The sequence below is a fragment of the Thermobia domestica genome, chromosome 9, assembly GCF_964235325.1.
Source record: "Thermobia domestica chromosome 9, izTheDome1.hap1.1, whole genome shotgun sequence".
In the NCBI taxonomy this organism is placed as follows: domain Eukaryota; kingdom Metazoa; phylum Arthropoda; class Insecta; order Zygentoma; family Lepismatidae; genus Thermobia; species Thermobia domestica.
Window position 1 is genome coordinate 205430831 of NC_137462.1, and position 17010 is coordinate 205447840.

At 39.3% G+C, this 17010-nt stretch overlaps 1 protein-coding gene across 1 annotated transcript; it reads left to right on the plus strand.

The window, feature by feature from the left end:
- Positions 1–2005: 2005 nt before the first annotated feature.
- Positions 2006–2479, plus strand: LOC145661133 (zinc finger MYM-type protein 1-like). The gene has a single exon (XM_081726584.1). The coding sequence runs from the start codon at positions 2006–2008 to the stop codon at positions 2477–2479; it is 474 nt and encodes a 157-aa protein (XP_081582710.1).
- The last annotated feature ends 14531 nt before the right edge of the window (positions 2480–17010 follow it).

A 17010-nucleotide genomic window follows, 5' to 3' on the forward strand; every position in this document is an offset into this window, starting at 1 on the left:
TTGGAACATACGGTCATGAAACCGGATTTTACTGAAAGAATAAAATCGAAGGTCATTTCAGTATCAGGCTCCTTGTGAATATTATTGTATTTATCTTCCAAGTCTGCGAATTAGTAAGATCGAAGTTTTTTTTTCTTCTTATAACAAACAGGCCTCTATATAAAGGGTAGGCAGGGATGCTGCGTCTCTCCCACCCACCCTTTGCAACTAACTTCAGGCTTTCTAGAAATTTTAATTGTTTGTTTGAATAATTATGTGTCCGGGTATAATATTAATTAATAATCAATAAGAAGACAAGTCATTCTTATAACTAATTTCCTTGCGAGAAAACAAAAAAGGTTCTGATTTGGTTATGGGGCGGAACAGAGGCGGCCTTTGGGGGTGGCGACTGGGGCACCCGCCCCAGGCCCCGCGATAGAATATTCTCTTGTCACAGTCAGCTCAAATATGCGGGGCCTCTGTAACATTCTAATGTACCGTAGCTTAGAGTTAAAGTGAATACTTTGGCTAATAATACGGTGTGGTGGATTTCTTCGGAAACGAGTTTTCATAAACCAGAACTTCTTACTCAATATTTTACTTTTAGAAGCCTTAAATTCCCAAAATCTACACCATTTCTATGAAAGCGTTTAGCATGAAATTTTTAGTTTTAAAGTACCATAATTATTACGCCCTTGAGTTTCGGATTAACAATGGGTCAGCAAACAAGGCGACGCTAATACCATGCACGTGGCTCTAAATGGCATTATCTCAACTTTTCTTTGTTGTCGAAATAGAGTGAGAAGTCATGTTGTTTCTTGCTTTTGGGTCAGAAGAGTGGTCCTGTTGCTACGGACACCTCTGAGTCATCGCTTCCAAGAAATAGCTCCTATTGCACGCCTTGTGTAGCACCTCAAATTGGCTTCGGAATTCGGACCGCGCAGTCGTAGTGAGATGTGGATACGTAATATTATGGTTAGTGCGTGAGTGTCTTCCGATTATTCGTTTATTGGGCAAAGAATAAGTGACCATCATGAGTGGTAGAGACAGAGACAGATTCCGTAAATACGAAAGTGGGTCTGCGAAAGCCAAGAAACGGAAATATAAAGAAGATTTCATTCAGAAGCAAAAGGGATCTTTGGACAAGTTTGTTGTAGCGGTAAAATCAGCGGATCAATACCAAAAACTTGAGAACACGGATGATGATTTGTCTGTGACTGTGAGCGACCGGTGTGATGCGACAGACCAGGTTGTGATGCCAAGTTTTGCGTCCGACGAAGAAAACAAACTAGCCGGCAACAAAACTGTTTCTACGCCCTGTTGTCCCACAAGCAACAATGAAAACCTGGTGCAATTCTCTGGGGACAACGTTGTTGCAACAGACCCAGAAAGTGACCTCTCCTGTGAAAGTGCGACCATTCCTCTGCATACTTCTGACACTCTTCAAACGACGAGCACACTGTTCGAGGACATATACGATCCAGGTAATTGGAAACATATTAACAGTGAAGTGCGTGACATGTTAGTGGAGAAGGGTCCAATCAGGCTAAGTTACTGTGAATACCCAAAGGACGAAGGTAACAGACATTTTTCGAACAATTTCTTTATACGGAGGATGCCGAACGGAGAAACAGTGGATAGGCGATGGCTAAGTTATTCGAAGATCAGAGACAGAGTATTTTGCTTTCCTTGTAAGTTGTTTGGCACGACAGCTACTAGAGGCCAGTTAGCAAACGAAGGCTGCTGCGACTGGAAGCATCTTGGCGATAAACTTCAGCACCACTAAGTTTCTGTAAATCACGTTAAGTGCATGACAGCGTGGTTGGAATTAGCTCGCAGAATGTCCAATGGTAGCGCAATAGATAACATGATGCTAGAACGAATTAGAAAATAAAAGAATTGGCGCGCAGTGTTAACAAAAATTCTAGCGATTGTACAGTACCTTGCCGAAAACAACAGCGCATTTTGTGGGAGAACGGAGAAACTTTATGCGCCGATCAATGGTCAGTTTTTAGGCTTAGGTGAGATGCTGGCCAAATTCGATCCAACCATGCAAGAACATCTCCGCCGAATTAAGAACGACGAGGCTCACGACCATTACCTCGGGCATAGGATCCAAAACGAGCTTATCGATCTGATGGCGTCAGAAGTAAAGGGGAAAATTATTGATAAAGTGAAACTTGCTAAATATTTTGCCGTCATCCTTGACTGCACGCCTGATGTTGGCCACAAAGAGCAGATGTCCATAATATTGCGTTTTGTGAACGTATCAGATCCGGAAGTGAAGGTGGTGGAGCACTTCATCGAATTTCTGGATGTGGACAACGCAACAGGAAAGGGGTTGTCTGAAGCTCTTCTTGCCGCACTGCCGAACCTCGGTCTGGACATCGCCGATTGCCGTGGCCAGGGGTGCGAACATGAAGGGAAAACACCAAGGAGTTCAAGCGCACATTCTTCGCATGAACAGTCGAGCATTTTACACTCCGTGTGGCTGCCATAATTTGAACCTTGTTTTAGGAGACATGGCTAATTGCAACTCCCAAGCAGTGACGTTTTTTGGTGTCATACAGAGAATATATAAATGCTTTGCTGCCTCGGCTGAAAGGTGGACAATTTTGGAAGAAACCGTGCCTTTCATGACTACAAAATCACTTTCAGAAACGCGGTGGGAGTGCCGCCTGGAAAGTGTGAAAGCGCTGCGTTATCAGACGAAAGAAGTCAGGGAGGCACTGTCGACTATCGCAGATACCGCCAATGATCCGCTAGTAAAAAGTGAAGCCGAATGTCTTGCAAATTATGAGCTCGAAAGCTTCGAGTTTATTCTGAGCTTAATCATATGGTATCACATTTTATTTGCTGTGATTGCTGTCAGCAAAACTTTGCAATCAGCTGACATGCAGCTCGATGTGGCAATACAGCAAATCAAAGGCCTTGTTACTTTCTTGAAAAAGTACCGGCAAACCGGATTCTCCGATGCTATGATCGCAGCAAAGGAAATTGCGTCCGAAATGAATGTAGCTCAGAAATTCAAGGAACGAAGAGTCAGATGCAAGAAAAAACAATTCGATTATGAGGGTAACGACGAAGAAACATCTTAGTCGGAGGAGTCCTTCAGAACAGGATATTTCTTATGGATAGTGGATCAACCACTTACCTCAATGGAAAAAAGATTCGAACAACTGGAAGAGTATGCTTCAATCTTTGGATTTCTATACAACTTGAAGGGTTTGCGGTCATTGAACGACGATTATTTGTTAAAGTGTTGCATGGATTTGGACAATATGTTACGCGCAGAAGATTCACGCGATTTGGATGGAATTGACTTGTGCGCAGAATTGAAGATTTTTCGAGAAATGCTTCCTGATAACATCAATGCGCCCAAGAGTGTCTTCAGTACGTTTGGCTCATTCGAGATTCATTTCCCAACATCGTTATTGCATACAGAATTATGTTGACAATTCCTGTTACAGTTTCCAGCTCGGAAAGAAGCTTTTCGAAGTTGAAACTTATCAAAAACTATCTACGATCAACAATGTCGCAAAGCAGATTGTGCGGTTTAGCTATTTTGTCCATCGAAAAGGAAGTTGCCTCAACAATGGACTAAGAGGACCTTATCAACGATTTTGCACAGCGAAAAGCCAGAAAAGTGGACTTCCGTCTGTGACCGTCAAAGCAGCTGCTTCGTGAGTCAGTGATAGTTTTATTATGTGTTCTAGTTTGTTGATCTTGCATGCATGTAAAATGTTTCCGAATCATTAATGTGGTAAGTTATATCGACCCCCATGCCATAAGAACCCCTTACCCTCTCAAAAATTTCACCTATGTTTCCTGGCTTCGGGGGGGGGGCTTCGCCTAACAAACCCCCCGCCCGGGGCCCCGCATACTACTAAGGCCGCCTCTGGGGCGGAATACAGAACCCAATTAAAAATATTAGTATTTCCGACCCATTATTTCCTCGATAGAAGGCAACTATTTATTTTATTTATTTACCTTTTCTTTCTCCCTTTCTTGCACGTTCTTATTGTGGAAGTTTCTCTCCGTATTCTCTGACTATGATTTCTTGCATATTTGAAGGAAGGGTGTATTTAGCCTAGGGATGATACCCATCAGTGATGGAACAGATCGTTTGGGTCCAGGCCCATAGTTTGGAAGTGGCCAAGGGGGCTCGGCAATCCCTGCAACCACTTCAGCCCTCCCTGAAACTTTCAGTTGGATGTCACTATGTACCCTATGTATAAAATGTAAGATGAACTCAAATTAGCTCCCCAAAAAAACTACGTACCTCGGCTCTCCCTGGCTTCGTGTTCTGGCTACAGGTCTGCTTAAGTCACGACTTTTGTCCAAATCGGCCGGGTCTAGATCTCGGTTCTCAAGACTAAGACAGACAGACAGACAGACAAACTCGATGACCTGGAATCAGCCGAAATACTAGCTCTACAATATTACTGGAGAATCTCATACTAAATTCATATTGAAATGGAATGAAATCTTTGAGTCTTACGTCCCACGGTTATGCCGGTGAGGCTAAAGGAGACGGTGATTATGAGAATTGAATGAAATAGTGGAATGAAGAAAGTGGGAGAACCCCGAGGAAACCCACCCACACGGCGTTTGTCTACCACAAAGTTCACTTGGCGGGAGCTGGGATTGAACCCAAGACCCCTTGCACCAGAGGTGAACGCTCTACCACTGAGCCTAGATTAATAATATTGTCTACTACTCGAGATTGCATATTCACGTGTTTACATTTGGAGGATCCTTCATAAGAAAAACACGTAGCGTTTATTTTCTCACTGCTTATTATACCCGTATAGACCTTGCAGTTAACTTTCAATATGCGTCTGGTAGATCATACCCAGACGCACATAATAAGAAAGAAAGAAAGTTATATATTTAGCGCGAAGAGAGAGAGTCCAAGATTATACCCCTTAGGCTAAGGAAAATGAATGATGATGGAAGAATTGGTGGAATAAGAAAATGGGAGTACCCTGAGAAAGCCTATGGACTCCATGTTGTCCATCACAAACTTACTTAGCCGGGGATTGAACCAGGGATCCCACGCACCAGAGCTAAGCGCACTACTACTTAGCCACCGTGCCCCTGAATTCATTAGCACATTAGCAGTCTCCTACATACTCTTCATGTGTTTGATGACATTTCATTTTCTGCAGTTCACGAGTCTGACTGCTTACGGGTCATCTCTAGTACCAATATTGTTTGTAAATCGGAACGTAACCGAGACTCATATACATATTTCGAGACGATACCAAGTGAAATCTCGATCTCGTCTCGAATGAGTTTCTCTCTCTCTCTCTCTTTTTTTTTTTTTTTTTTTTTTAAGTTTGGTAAGGTGAGTGTAAGGGGGCACCAAATTCTACTTCGCCGGTCTTTGCATATGGGGCACATTTGACATTCGTGAATGGCTATAGGTCATTGTGTCACAGACACCAAAATCATTATGCCTAAGATGGGCGGAATTCTAGCACGGAGAAAAAATATATGTGGAGTGCACAAATATTAAATAGTTAGTTGGGTGGGTAAACTAAGCGTGAAAAGATATTTCGATAATCCAGGAAAGCGGGGGATGATATAAATCATAATTTTAGGAAAGTGACAACGAAGACTGCATTGGTTACGGTCTGTTTCTGCGACAATGAACCTTCGGTTTCCGTAAGTCTTCGAGTGCTGGCTGTTTCCAGATTCCATACTCTCTACTAGACTATAGTCATTCAGATTTTACTTTTATTATTATTATTATTATTATTATTATTATTATTATTATTATTATTATTATTATTATTATTATTATTATTATTATTATTATTAATGTGCCAAAAGGAAAAACAACTTACTATTAGAGTGATACATATACTGACTGTATTGGAAACTCTTTCTTTTCTGGCCGGTAAGTTAGAGCGCAAAGAAGGAATAAAACCTAGATAACACTTCCGCCCGCACTTTAATAATGATGACCTTGGAACACTTGAACAGATATCAATAAATCCATATCATGGGTGCCCATATAGACAGGCTGGATGAAGATCGACTCTCCTTCTCCTTTCCCTATTATATTGTGATCCTTACTTAGTGTGTTACCTAATCCCTTCGACTGCGGAGAAATTTAAAATTGAATGGGGAAGAAATTCTCATTGGGTAACAGTGGCGTAATTTGGGGCTTGAGGGAGAATTGTCTACAATAAACATATATAATCAAAATTATACTAATATAGTAATGAAAATTGTAAAATTCTACTCGTTTCAAAGAGTCCAACCCCTTCGGGAAGCAAAACTTGAAATGACGCTGCTGTTGGACAGTAATTAAACTTAAAAGAAGGAAAAAACTTTGACGCTTTTAAAGTTATTTATTTATTTACTAACAAAGTCTCAGATACAGCAAATGAAGGGCCATTTTACACTGAGAACATAGTTGCTCAGTGGTAGAGAGCTTATATCTGGTGCGTGGAGTCAGTAGCGTAGCCACGATGTGTGTTTTGGGGAGGGGCAAGTGCTGTTATAGGTACATATAGAAAAATTACAAACAAAAAATATATGAACATAAAAATATATAAAAAATTACAAACATCAAAGTGCTAAAGTACATTGTCGGACCTCTTTGGGGGGGGGGCGGCCCCTCCGGCGCCCCCTTCCCTACGCCACTGCGTGGAGTCCCTGGTTCAATCGTCGGCCAAGTAAGTTTGTAGTGGACAACATCGTATCTGAGGGTTTTCTCGGGTACTCCCGTTTTCTCCTATATTTTCATTCCACCAATTATTCCATCAACATTCGCTCGCCTTAATCATCCGTCTCCCTTAGCCTAACGGACAAAACGTGGGACGTTAAACTGAAATAATTCATTTTATTTACACGGAAACAGTATCAACAACTAGGGAAGGGAAATTTGGAAGGAAGTTGGCCATGGTCTAATATATTTAAAGATTCAATTCCAACATTCACCCGGTGAGACTAAGGGACAACCCTGGATAAAACTGACATGTAAGTCAGGATGGCCTGCCGGCCTGCCTCAGGATTTGGATCCGGGACATCTCGATTGCGAAGCACCCACGTTAACCATCACCTCAGATCAACGCATATTGAAATTTGGACAGTACATAGTATTGACCACGTAAGGTGCCACTAAGGGAGGATTTTTGAATTTCAACGTGAAGGTTGCAATTATTATAATATGTCCATATCTAGAAATATCCTAAGGTTATAGACATAAATGGTGTTTGGATTTCTTTTGTTTAAAATACGATAATTAAATATGTATTCCAATGTTTCTAGATGCTTAACCTAGAATGGATGAAAAAGGGATGTGGGTGCTTCCTTTAGAAATCCATACGAGACGTTCGAATTTCGTGCAAGACTTCGAGTTCAGATGAATTCTATAAGAAAACGCAGAAGGAAGAACGCAAATCATTGCCCACAGTAATACGTGGGACATTTGTTAGTTTAACATTAAGACAAAAGGTTGGAAAGAGCAGTTGTGTATTAAAACGTAATGTTAGTTTGATAGAATATCTTGTAAACCAATACAATAGATTATGTCACCATCACATGATCACCACGTACGCCATCATAGTTGCCCCACACATATTCTTGTTATCAGAATGTGTAGGGCATATATTACTTTCCTATGTCACTCTAGTTTTTCATTATTGCATTTATTGTTTGGTTGTTTTTACCATTTCTTTCAGCAGCGAGGTAATACAAGACATAAAACCTAGAGTTTAACTTGGGATCTGAACCACATGAGCTTCTGCCAGGAATTCAACCCAGCCCCCCACCCCGAAGACGCATACGCTCAGGGCCGTGCCGTTGGGGGGGCGACGGCCCCGGGCGCCGAAGTAAAGGGGGCGAAAAATTCGGGAGAAAAAGGAAAAAGGGAAAATTACTTGGAATATGTATGGGGGCGCCGTCGTATACTCTCGCCCCTGGCGCTGATTTTCCAGGGCACGGCCCTACATACGCTAACCATATAGCCACGAGATAGCTTTTTAGTTAGCATATAGGGCATAGCTAGAATTTACAGCACTGTGATATAATTATTGAACGTTAGCCTAGAAATCATATTTGAAGATTTGGTGATTGGATTCTGTTACCAAATTCATTTTGGTATCGGCATTTCTCATTTGATATAGTAAAGCAGGGCGATATGACACTTCAGTTTTATCCGTGTGAGCATTTTTAGAGTAGTACATCAGATGTTCAGTGGTGGCGAAAAAGGCCCCGTAGATCCATGGTATGGTGGCGAGGGCGCACTTTAGGGACCAATCAATTTACTGAACTTGATTCACATAAGGCTTGATTTTAGTTCTACGGGAGGGACTCAATGGCAGTTTCGCCGAGACTACTCCTGTTCCCTTAGAGATTCCTCGTAGCTAACGGTTAGCGTGTGCGTTTTTGGCGCGGAAGACCCTGTTCGATTCCCAGCAGGAGCCGTGTGGTTCGGTTGTAGGTCCAAGTTTATAGTCTTGCTGCTGAAAGGAATGCTAAACTCAAAATCACATGACATCACATCCTGTTCCATCACTGTTTGTAATTGGCTGGTATACTTCGTTATGGTCTCTACAAAACTATCATATCAGTACCAAATTTCACAAAATTAAATCCCCACGTTGAGCGGGTTTGCATATCCAGGCTCCTAACTATGAAAACATTTACGCTCACTCCAACCTCAATCATTTCACGAATTCAACCTGTTTTACGTATGTTATTAGGACATAATATCGATTATGATTTATTCTAAAAACACTTTTATACATTGCAGGAGCTGTAACGTCCAAATATTTACTGAGAACTGATAGTCGTATCTGAATAAACAAAAGCGAGTATGGAACAGTAAACTGCTTTCACAAAAGGCAAAAGAAGATGTGCAAAGGCATACAAAACAGCCGAGTGGTTTGGGTCGATATACTATCAATCATATGTTTGTGTGTTCAAACCCCGACACTTTATTTTTTTAAGTGTCTTCCTATTTTCATCCGGAGGCTGAAAATATTTATTTGAATAACTCATTGAAAACTTCTTTTGTTTCAAATTCGATTAGAACAGAACATTATATGAATTGCGAATCTTAAATCCATAGCTAAAAAAAGAAAATGAAGTATACTCACTACTCCATTATCCTCTGATTAGTAACGAAACTCTATTTATAAAGAGTGGTGACTTCAGAAAATTATCCTCGGGAGGAATTTCAATATGCGGATGGAGGGCAAACATTGGTAGTCCACATTGAGCACGATCGAATATATGGTCCTGAAGGCGGAAATTTCTTAGCTCGAGAGGGGTCTCAGATTCTGCCTCAGATCACGTCCTGAAAGCATCATTGCTTAAAAGTTTTTCGTAACAAATATAATATTACACTTGTTTCTCGTTCTACATTTAGAATTGGTAAAATCATAACTTATAGAGGATTATAATCAAAGCATAAAAATTACAATACCAATCATGTATAAATTATCCTGTAAGTTACCAACTTTGGGTCAAATTAAAACTCAAATATTTGTTTTCGGATTGCCCTTAGAAGTAAGTCCTCTCTATATAATCCTGATTGGAAAGCCATGTATAACTTTAATTAATTAATCAATATTTATACAAATATTATTTTTTATTTTTATTATTTTTACTATTCAATATTATATACACTTCATTTCCATAATCAAAATCTCGAAAATGTATATTGTACGAGTGCAGATTCGCAAATAAATGATTATTTATCATATATATTGGTCTCTATTCGAAATTCTATTTAATCGAATCCGACAAGAACACAAACAGAAACATCGAGAACAGGTGAAAAAAAGAGAGAAAAAAGTACTGGACCTGGCGGGGACTCGAACTTAGTTCGAATAGTGCTTTATAAGCCGAACGCCTTAGGCCACTCGGCTATGGTAACAACTAGTGATTGTAGCAAAGACTTCGAGTAGTAGTTCTTATTACAGAATAACATTTTCTATTGCCTAAAATTTAAACCTAATTTACTTTGATATAATATATCTATTAATTTGTTTCATGAACACGTTTTCGTTACTTTGATTAATGATGTATGTTGTTGATATAGATTCTATTACACGTTCTTTCATAAATATTATAGAAAGTATCAGGGTTATTTATGATCTTTCATGAAAATTGACTGGCGCATGCGCAGTACACAGACAGTTCAATTGGAAGGCGAGGAAGGAAACGCTAACACACTGTTAGAATGTTTCCCTCGCAAGCAGTAGTTCCCAACCGAGGGACGGCGGGACGCATTTCCTCCTCCTGGGGTGGCGTGAAGGGTTTACGAAGTCCCTTCTTTTTGTTATATTTCTTGAATGATTATGCACAATATCCAGTCACATCTTCTACACATTTTGAAGTGATAAATCGTAGTATAAATAAACTGCCTTTCACACACAGTGATTGTTGCTTTTCCAAGATTATAAACTGGAACACTTTTTATTTCAATAGAATATAAAAGTTTCAATGGGAGGGGTTACAACCCCCTCAACCCCCTGGGTCTTTGATATATCACCGCCTAAACTGTAACTTCCAAGTTAGAATCGAAAAATGGAGACATGTGACCTACTAAATATATTTTAGTTCATTATACATTTTCATAAATAAAATATCCACAATTACAATGACAGTAAATGCTAAGTAATTATTGTAAATCTTTGTACTTTCATTTTCCCTCTTTCTTCTCAACTGAGCTTGAAAAATGTAAAAATGGGATATTAAGAATTTCAAATATTACGTATATTTTAGCTTATTACGAAATTATATTTAATAGAATCCGGCAGGATCAGAAACAGAAACGTCAACAAGAGGTAAAACCAAATTGTACTGTGGTGGGATTCGAACTACTCTTGAATGGTGCTTCAGAATTTCTAGCCGAATGCCTTAGTCCACTCGGCTAATGTGACAAGTTGAAAGTATAGTAAGCGTGTTTCGTGTTCAATCTTTTGTTACAGTATGAAATTTATTTTGTATTCTCTGAAGTTTAAGCCTATTTTGGCCTGATGTAATGGTCTGTTGAAATTGTTTTATGTTTACGGTATTCTTTACTTTGACGAATGATGTTAATATAGGTTCTATTACGTATTCGTTCATAAATATTACAACAATTGTCAGGATTATTTATGATCTTTCATGAAAACTGACTGGTGCATGCGCAGTAGAAACAGAAAGATGCACTTTACCGACATTTGTCATACACGCCAGAACGCAAATTTCTAACAGGTACTGAAAATGCCTCGCTCTAAAGGTTGTGGAGAACTGTCTGTTGCTCTGAGAGGAGAAATCATAGGCCGAGCAAAAATGGGACAAACTGTGCCTCAGTTTGCTAGAGATCTGGGATGTGACAAGAAAACGGTCAAGAAACGGGTTCAGCGACATGAAGGTGGTGAATGGTTCAGGTCTCGGTCAAGAAGTGGAAGGCCAAAAGTGACAACTGCAGCTCAAGATCAAGCTTCAGTTACAGAAATAATCAACAGACCTCTACGCCACACGTCAATCCTCTTGGACAAAGCCAGAGAATATAATTGTTCTCACGAAACAATAAGAAGAAGATTATTGGAGGCTGGTCTACACTGTTCAAGACCCGCTAGGAAGACTCTTCTGATTGAAACTCACAAGGTCAGACGAATGGAATGGGCACAGAATAACATAACCCAACCTCAGTCATATTGGGACTTAGTCATCTGGACCGACGAGAAGGTTTTCAAGTCTAACCAACAAGGCAGAGTTATATTGTATAGACCGCGCGGAACCAGATATGCTGAACAAAATATTATCAGAACTTCTTGTTCAGGACGAATATCAGCACACTTTTGGGGATACATGACGGCTGCTGGTCCTGGAGATTTGGTTGCGGTGCCTGAGAGAATGAACAGCAGTGTTTACATTAATATCCTCGAAAATACGTTGTTATCGTCCTTAGAAAGAAACTTTCCTGAACAGGAAGAATATATATTTATGCATGACAACAGTGCTGTTCACACTTCCCGGCAAACACGAGAGTGGCTAAGTGAACATCCAGAGTTAATTTGTATTGAGTGGTCCCCTCTATCCCCAGATTTAAACCCAATTGAACATCTGTGAGCCTACATGGTGCAAGAATGGGAAGAGAGACGTGAAGACAGAGACCAAAAGTTTCTTCAAAATCATGTTATGGAACTGTGGCAACATTTTCGTGACACACCGTCGTATTGCTCGAGACTTGTATCTAGTATCCCCTCCAGACTTCAAGAAGTAATTGACTCTGGAGGTGATAACACGAAGTACTAGTGTGTTATTTTTTGTGTAAACATTTATTTAATTTTCATTTATTTATTATATTTTTCCATGAGCAATACTTTCGTTCTTCATTCTTTTCCTTTGCTTGTTTACTTATTAGTTCGTTAAAACGTTAAGGAAGAGTAGTATATATTCAAAAAGTATTTGTGAATTTACTTTGAACGTTTCTAAGAATACATTTACTTTTTATCTTACTCTATATCATGCCCAATATTACTTTCGTTTCAGTTAATTAATAACTTTATTTCACATCTCGGATAAAAGTATTATTGTCTTTTTAACGATGTTTTTGATTTTGATTGTGTAATTTCTAGTTTCATTGAATTATCTCAATTCCAATGAATAAATCACATTTTGTTTATTGTCCCTTCCTTAGCTAGGTTCGAATTCGAGAACAATGTGGTGTAATATACGTTCTTTATTCTTCATATTGTGCAGTAATGACAATATTAATTATTTTTCATGAGTCCAGTTGATCACTGAGAACTTGGACAAACATTAACCTGGTGGTTCTTTACGCAATGACAAGTGTAAACTACATTTTAGCTGTTCTTTATACTTCACAGCGATGAAACATTCTAACAGTGTGTTAGCGTTTCCTTCCTCGCCTTCCAATTGAACTGTCTGTGTACTGCGCATGCGCCAGTCAATTTTCATGAAAGATCATAAATAACCCTGATACTTTCTATAATATTTATGAAAGAACGTGTAATAGAATCTATATCAACAACATACATCATTAATCAAAGTAACGAAAACGTGTTCATGAAACAAATTAATAGATATATTATATCAAAGTAAATTAGGTTTAAATTTTAGGCAATAGAAAATGTTATTCTGTAATAAGTACTACTACTCGAAGCCTTTGCTACAATCACTAGTTGTTACCATAGCCGAGTGGCCTAAGGCGTTTGGCTTATAAAGCACTATTCGAACTAAGTACGAGTCCCCGCCGGATACAGAATTTTTTTCTCTCTTTTTTTCACCTGTTCTCGATGTTTCTGTCTGTGTTCTTGTTGGATTCGATTAAACAGAATTTCGAATAGAGACCAATATATATGATAAATAATCATTTATTTGCGAATCTGCACTCGTACAATATACATTTTCGAGATTTTGATTATGGAAATGAAGTGTATATAATATTGAATAGTAAAAATAGTAAAAATAAAAAAAAATAATATTTGTATAAATATTGATTAATTAATTAGAGTTATACATGGCTTTCCAATCAGGATTATATAGAGAGGACTTACTTCTAAGTGCAATCCGAAAACAAATATTTGAGTTTTAATTTGACCCAAAGTTGGTAACTTACAGGATAATTTATACATGATTGGTATTGTAATTTTTATGCTTTGATTATAATTCTCTATAAGTTATGATTTTACCAATTCTAAATGTAGAACGAGAAACAAGTGTAATATTATATTTGTTACGAAAAACTTTTAAGCAATGATGCTTTCAGGACGTGATCTGAGGCAGAATCTGAGACCCCTCTCGAGCTAAGAAATTTCCGCCTTCAGGACCATATATTCGATCGTGCTCAATGTGGACTACCAATGTTTGCCCTCCATCCGCATATTGAAATTCCCCCCGAGGATAATTTTCTGAAGTCACCACTCTTTATAAATAGTGTTTGGTTACTAATCAGAGGATAATGGAGTAGTGAGTATACTTCATTTTCTTTTTCTAGCTATGGATTTAAGATTCGCAATTCATATAATGTTCTGTTCTAATCGAATTTGAAACAAAAGAAGTTTTCAATGAGTTATTCAAATAAATATTTTCAGCCTCCGGATGAAAATAGGAAGACACTTAAAGAAATAAAATGTCGGGGTTTGAACACACAAACATATGATTGATAGTATATCGACCCAAACCACTCGACTGTTTTGTATGCCTTTGCACATCTTCTTTTGCCTTTTGTGAAAGCAGTTTACTGTTCCATACTCGCTTTTGTTTATTCAGATACGACTATCAGTTCTCAGTAAATATTTGGACGTTACAGCTCCTGCAATGTATAAAAGTGTTTTTAGAATAAATCATAATCGATATTATGTCCTAATAACATACGTAAAACAGGTTGAATTCGTGAAATGATTGAGGTTGGAGTGAGCGTAAATGTTTTCATAGTTAGGAGCCTGGATATGCAAACCCGCTTAACGTGGGGATTTAATTTTGTGAAATTTGGTACCAAAGAAGTTTTTCGCGATTATAATACGGTAGAACTGCAGAGATACAGGGTGGCCGAAAAGTAGGTATACTGTACCGTACTGCAGTTTATATCATTTCTTATTGCTATCCATCAGGTAGACTTAGTTTCTTTATTATTTGTTCTTAATGTGTTTTTACTTACATCTTAAGCTCGAAAGAGCCGAAGCAAATAAACCCGTAAATTAGAATGTTGTACTTGATCAATGAAGGGGTGTATACCTCCGTGACGAAATACTGTGGTTATCACACCAGAGGTTCGATCGTTCTAAACTATTTTACTGGCAACATATATTCGTTCGTTTAGCCAGGATTTCGTAATGGGGGGGGGGGGGGCAGTGACATGAAATACTGTGGTTACACACCAGAAGATCGATCAATCTAAACTATTTTACTGGCAACATTTATGTTGGTTTGTTAAGACAATAAAATGAGGATATGTTAGTAAGTTTTTTAATAAAAAAAGAAAAAAACTATGAAGAAATCTTGAGTTAAAACATATAAAAAGTATTGAAAAAGATATAGTCTTCCAAGGTCATTCGAACTCGGTTCTACTTGTCTTCTTTTTTCTTCTTTTTCTTATCTTTGTTTAATGCCGACAAGAATAGCAACGAGATCTCTTTCCGGAGTAAATTCATCCTATAAAATGGATTAGTGTTGCCGCGAAATTCAAAATGGCTCATATTATTGGTGATTCTAGGCATTTCTTAAGTTCTACCTGAAAGTCTATCTCATCGAACTGGTTTGTCGATCGTCATTGTAGTCCATAGGAATTCAGAATGCTTCGTTACAATAATATCCATTTTCAACTTGACTCCTCACCGTTTCCTCCACACAAAGCTCCTCATAAGAAAGAGTAACCAAACGCTTGATGTAGCTTTATATTTCTGACGCTAATTCATCTTTTTCTCGTTTCTTTTTCTTTCATCCTTCCTTAATACTTTTCATTTCTGGATCCGAAGGGGGAGGTCCGGACCCACCCCTTGGCTATGTGCCTGTATATCTGTATATATATACTCATGTGCAAAACTTAAGAATAATACTATTTTCATTTTTTATTGCACTCAGAGAATGGTGAATCAGCCATATATTGCAAATAGAATGTGGAATTGCAAATGTATACAGTCCGAAAACACTGGAATAGAATGCACAGGATGGGCAACAGAGACGAAAATGCATGGGCATGGGAAAATTCGGAAATAGACCAATGTGGTTTTCGAGGGTTAAGCGTAAGATACAGGACATCAATAGTGTGTGTGTGATCGTCCCGCACTGCAACACATGCACTACAACTTGATTGCATGCTGAGAATGAGATTATCAAGAAGTGGCTGGGATATGTTTTGCCATTCCTGTACAAGTGCCTCCCAAAGCTCAGGAATGGATCTTGGAGCCATTTGACGACGTGCAATTCGCCTGCCAAGCATGTCCCACGCATGCTGGATGGGGTTCAAGTCCGGTTCAGCAACTGGGCCAATCGAATCGCCTGATATCCTGGTGCTCAAGGTACTCATCCGTTATGGCAACGCGATGGGGACGTGCGTTATCATCCATTAGAATGAAATCAGGACCCACTGCGTCCCGAAACAGACGAACGTATTGTCCAAGATGTCATCCCGATACATTGCACCAGTGACGGTACCCCGTGGGAAGACATGCAGAGGTGTACGGAACCCCAGGATGATCCCACCCCATACCATAATTCCGCCACCCCTGTATTGGTCTATATCAGTCATGTTAGCTGGAAGGAACCGTGTTCCTGGTTCTCTCCAGATGAACACACGTCGAGAATCACTGGTGAGACTGAATCTGGATTCATCTGTGAACATGACATGACGCCATTGTTCCAGGGTCTATGTGTGATGTTCTCTGGACAAATTCAACCGAGCTCTTCTTTGCTGTGGAGTCAATGGAACACACCTGGCTGGTCTTCTGGCATACAAGTGTCCTTCAGCTAACTATCTTTATACTGTAAATCTTAACACTGACGTTCCTGTAGCAGCTGCAAGGTCCCTAGAGAGATCTGAGGCGGTACCGTGTCTGTTGCGCCTGACAGTTAGACGTAAGTAGCAGTCTTCCTGTCGTGCTCCTTGGACGACCTCCGCCAAACCTCCGAGAGACGTTTTTATCCCTTTGGAATCGTCGCCAGATCCTCGAGATGACACTTTGTGGCACACCCAATTCACAAGACGCATCCATCTGGTTCTGAAATCTCTCGAGTCGCCCGATGATTCTTCCACGCATAACATCATCAATATGGTCTCTTTGCGCCATTTTCCTACATATACACTGGCACTATGTCAAGTAATGCAGTTTTGACTCACAAGTCTCTAACGTCTCGAATACAAGTGGTTGCGTGTTGAAACAGCGCTCATCACCAACCATCGTTCAATGGGTGTATATAGCATCGCCAAGCGGCAACATCGGGAGTTACACGTGTCAAGCAGTCATGTATGTAATAGGATAAATTATATGCATTTACCATACTCTCCAAAACTATTGTCTATGTATTTTCACATTATTCTTAAGTTTTACACAT

Bases quoted from the DNA above. Each gene is read 5' to 3' on its own strand.
- LOC145661133 (XM_081726584.1), top strand. From the start codon at position 2,006: ATGCTGGCCAAATTCGATCCAACCATGCAAGAACATCTCCGCCGAATT.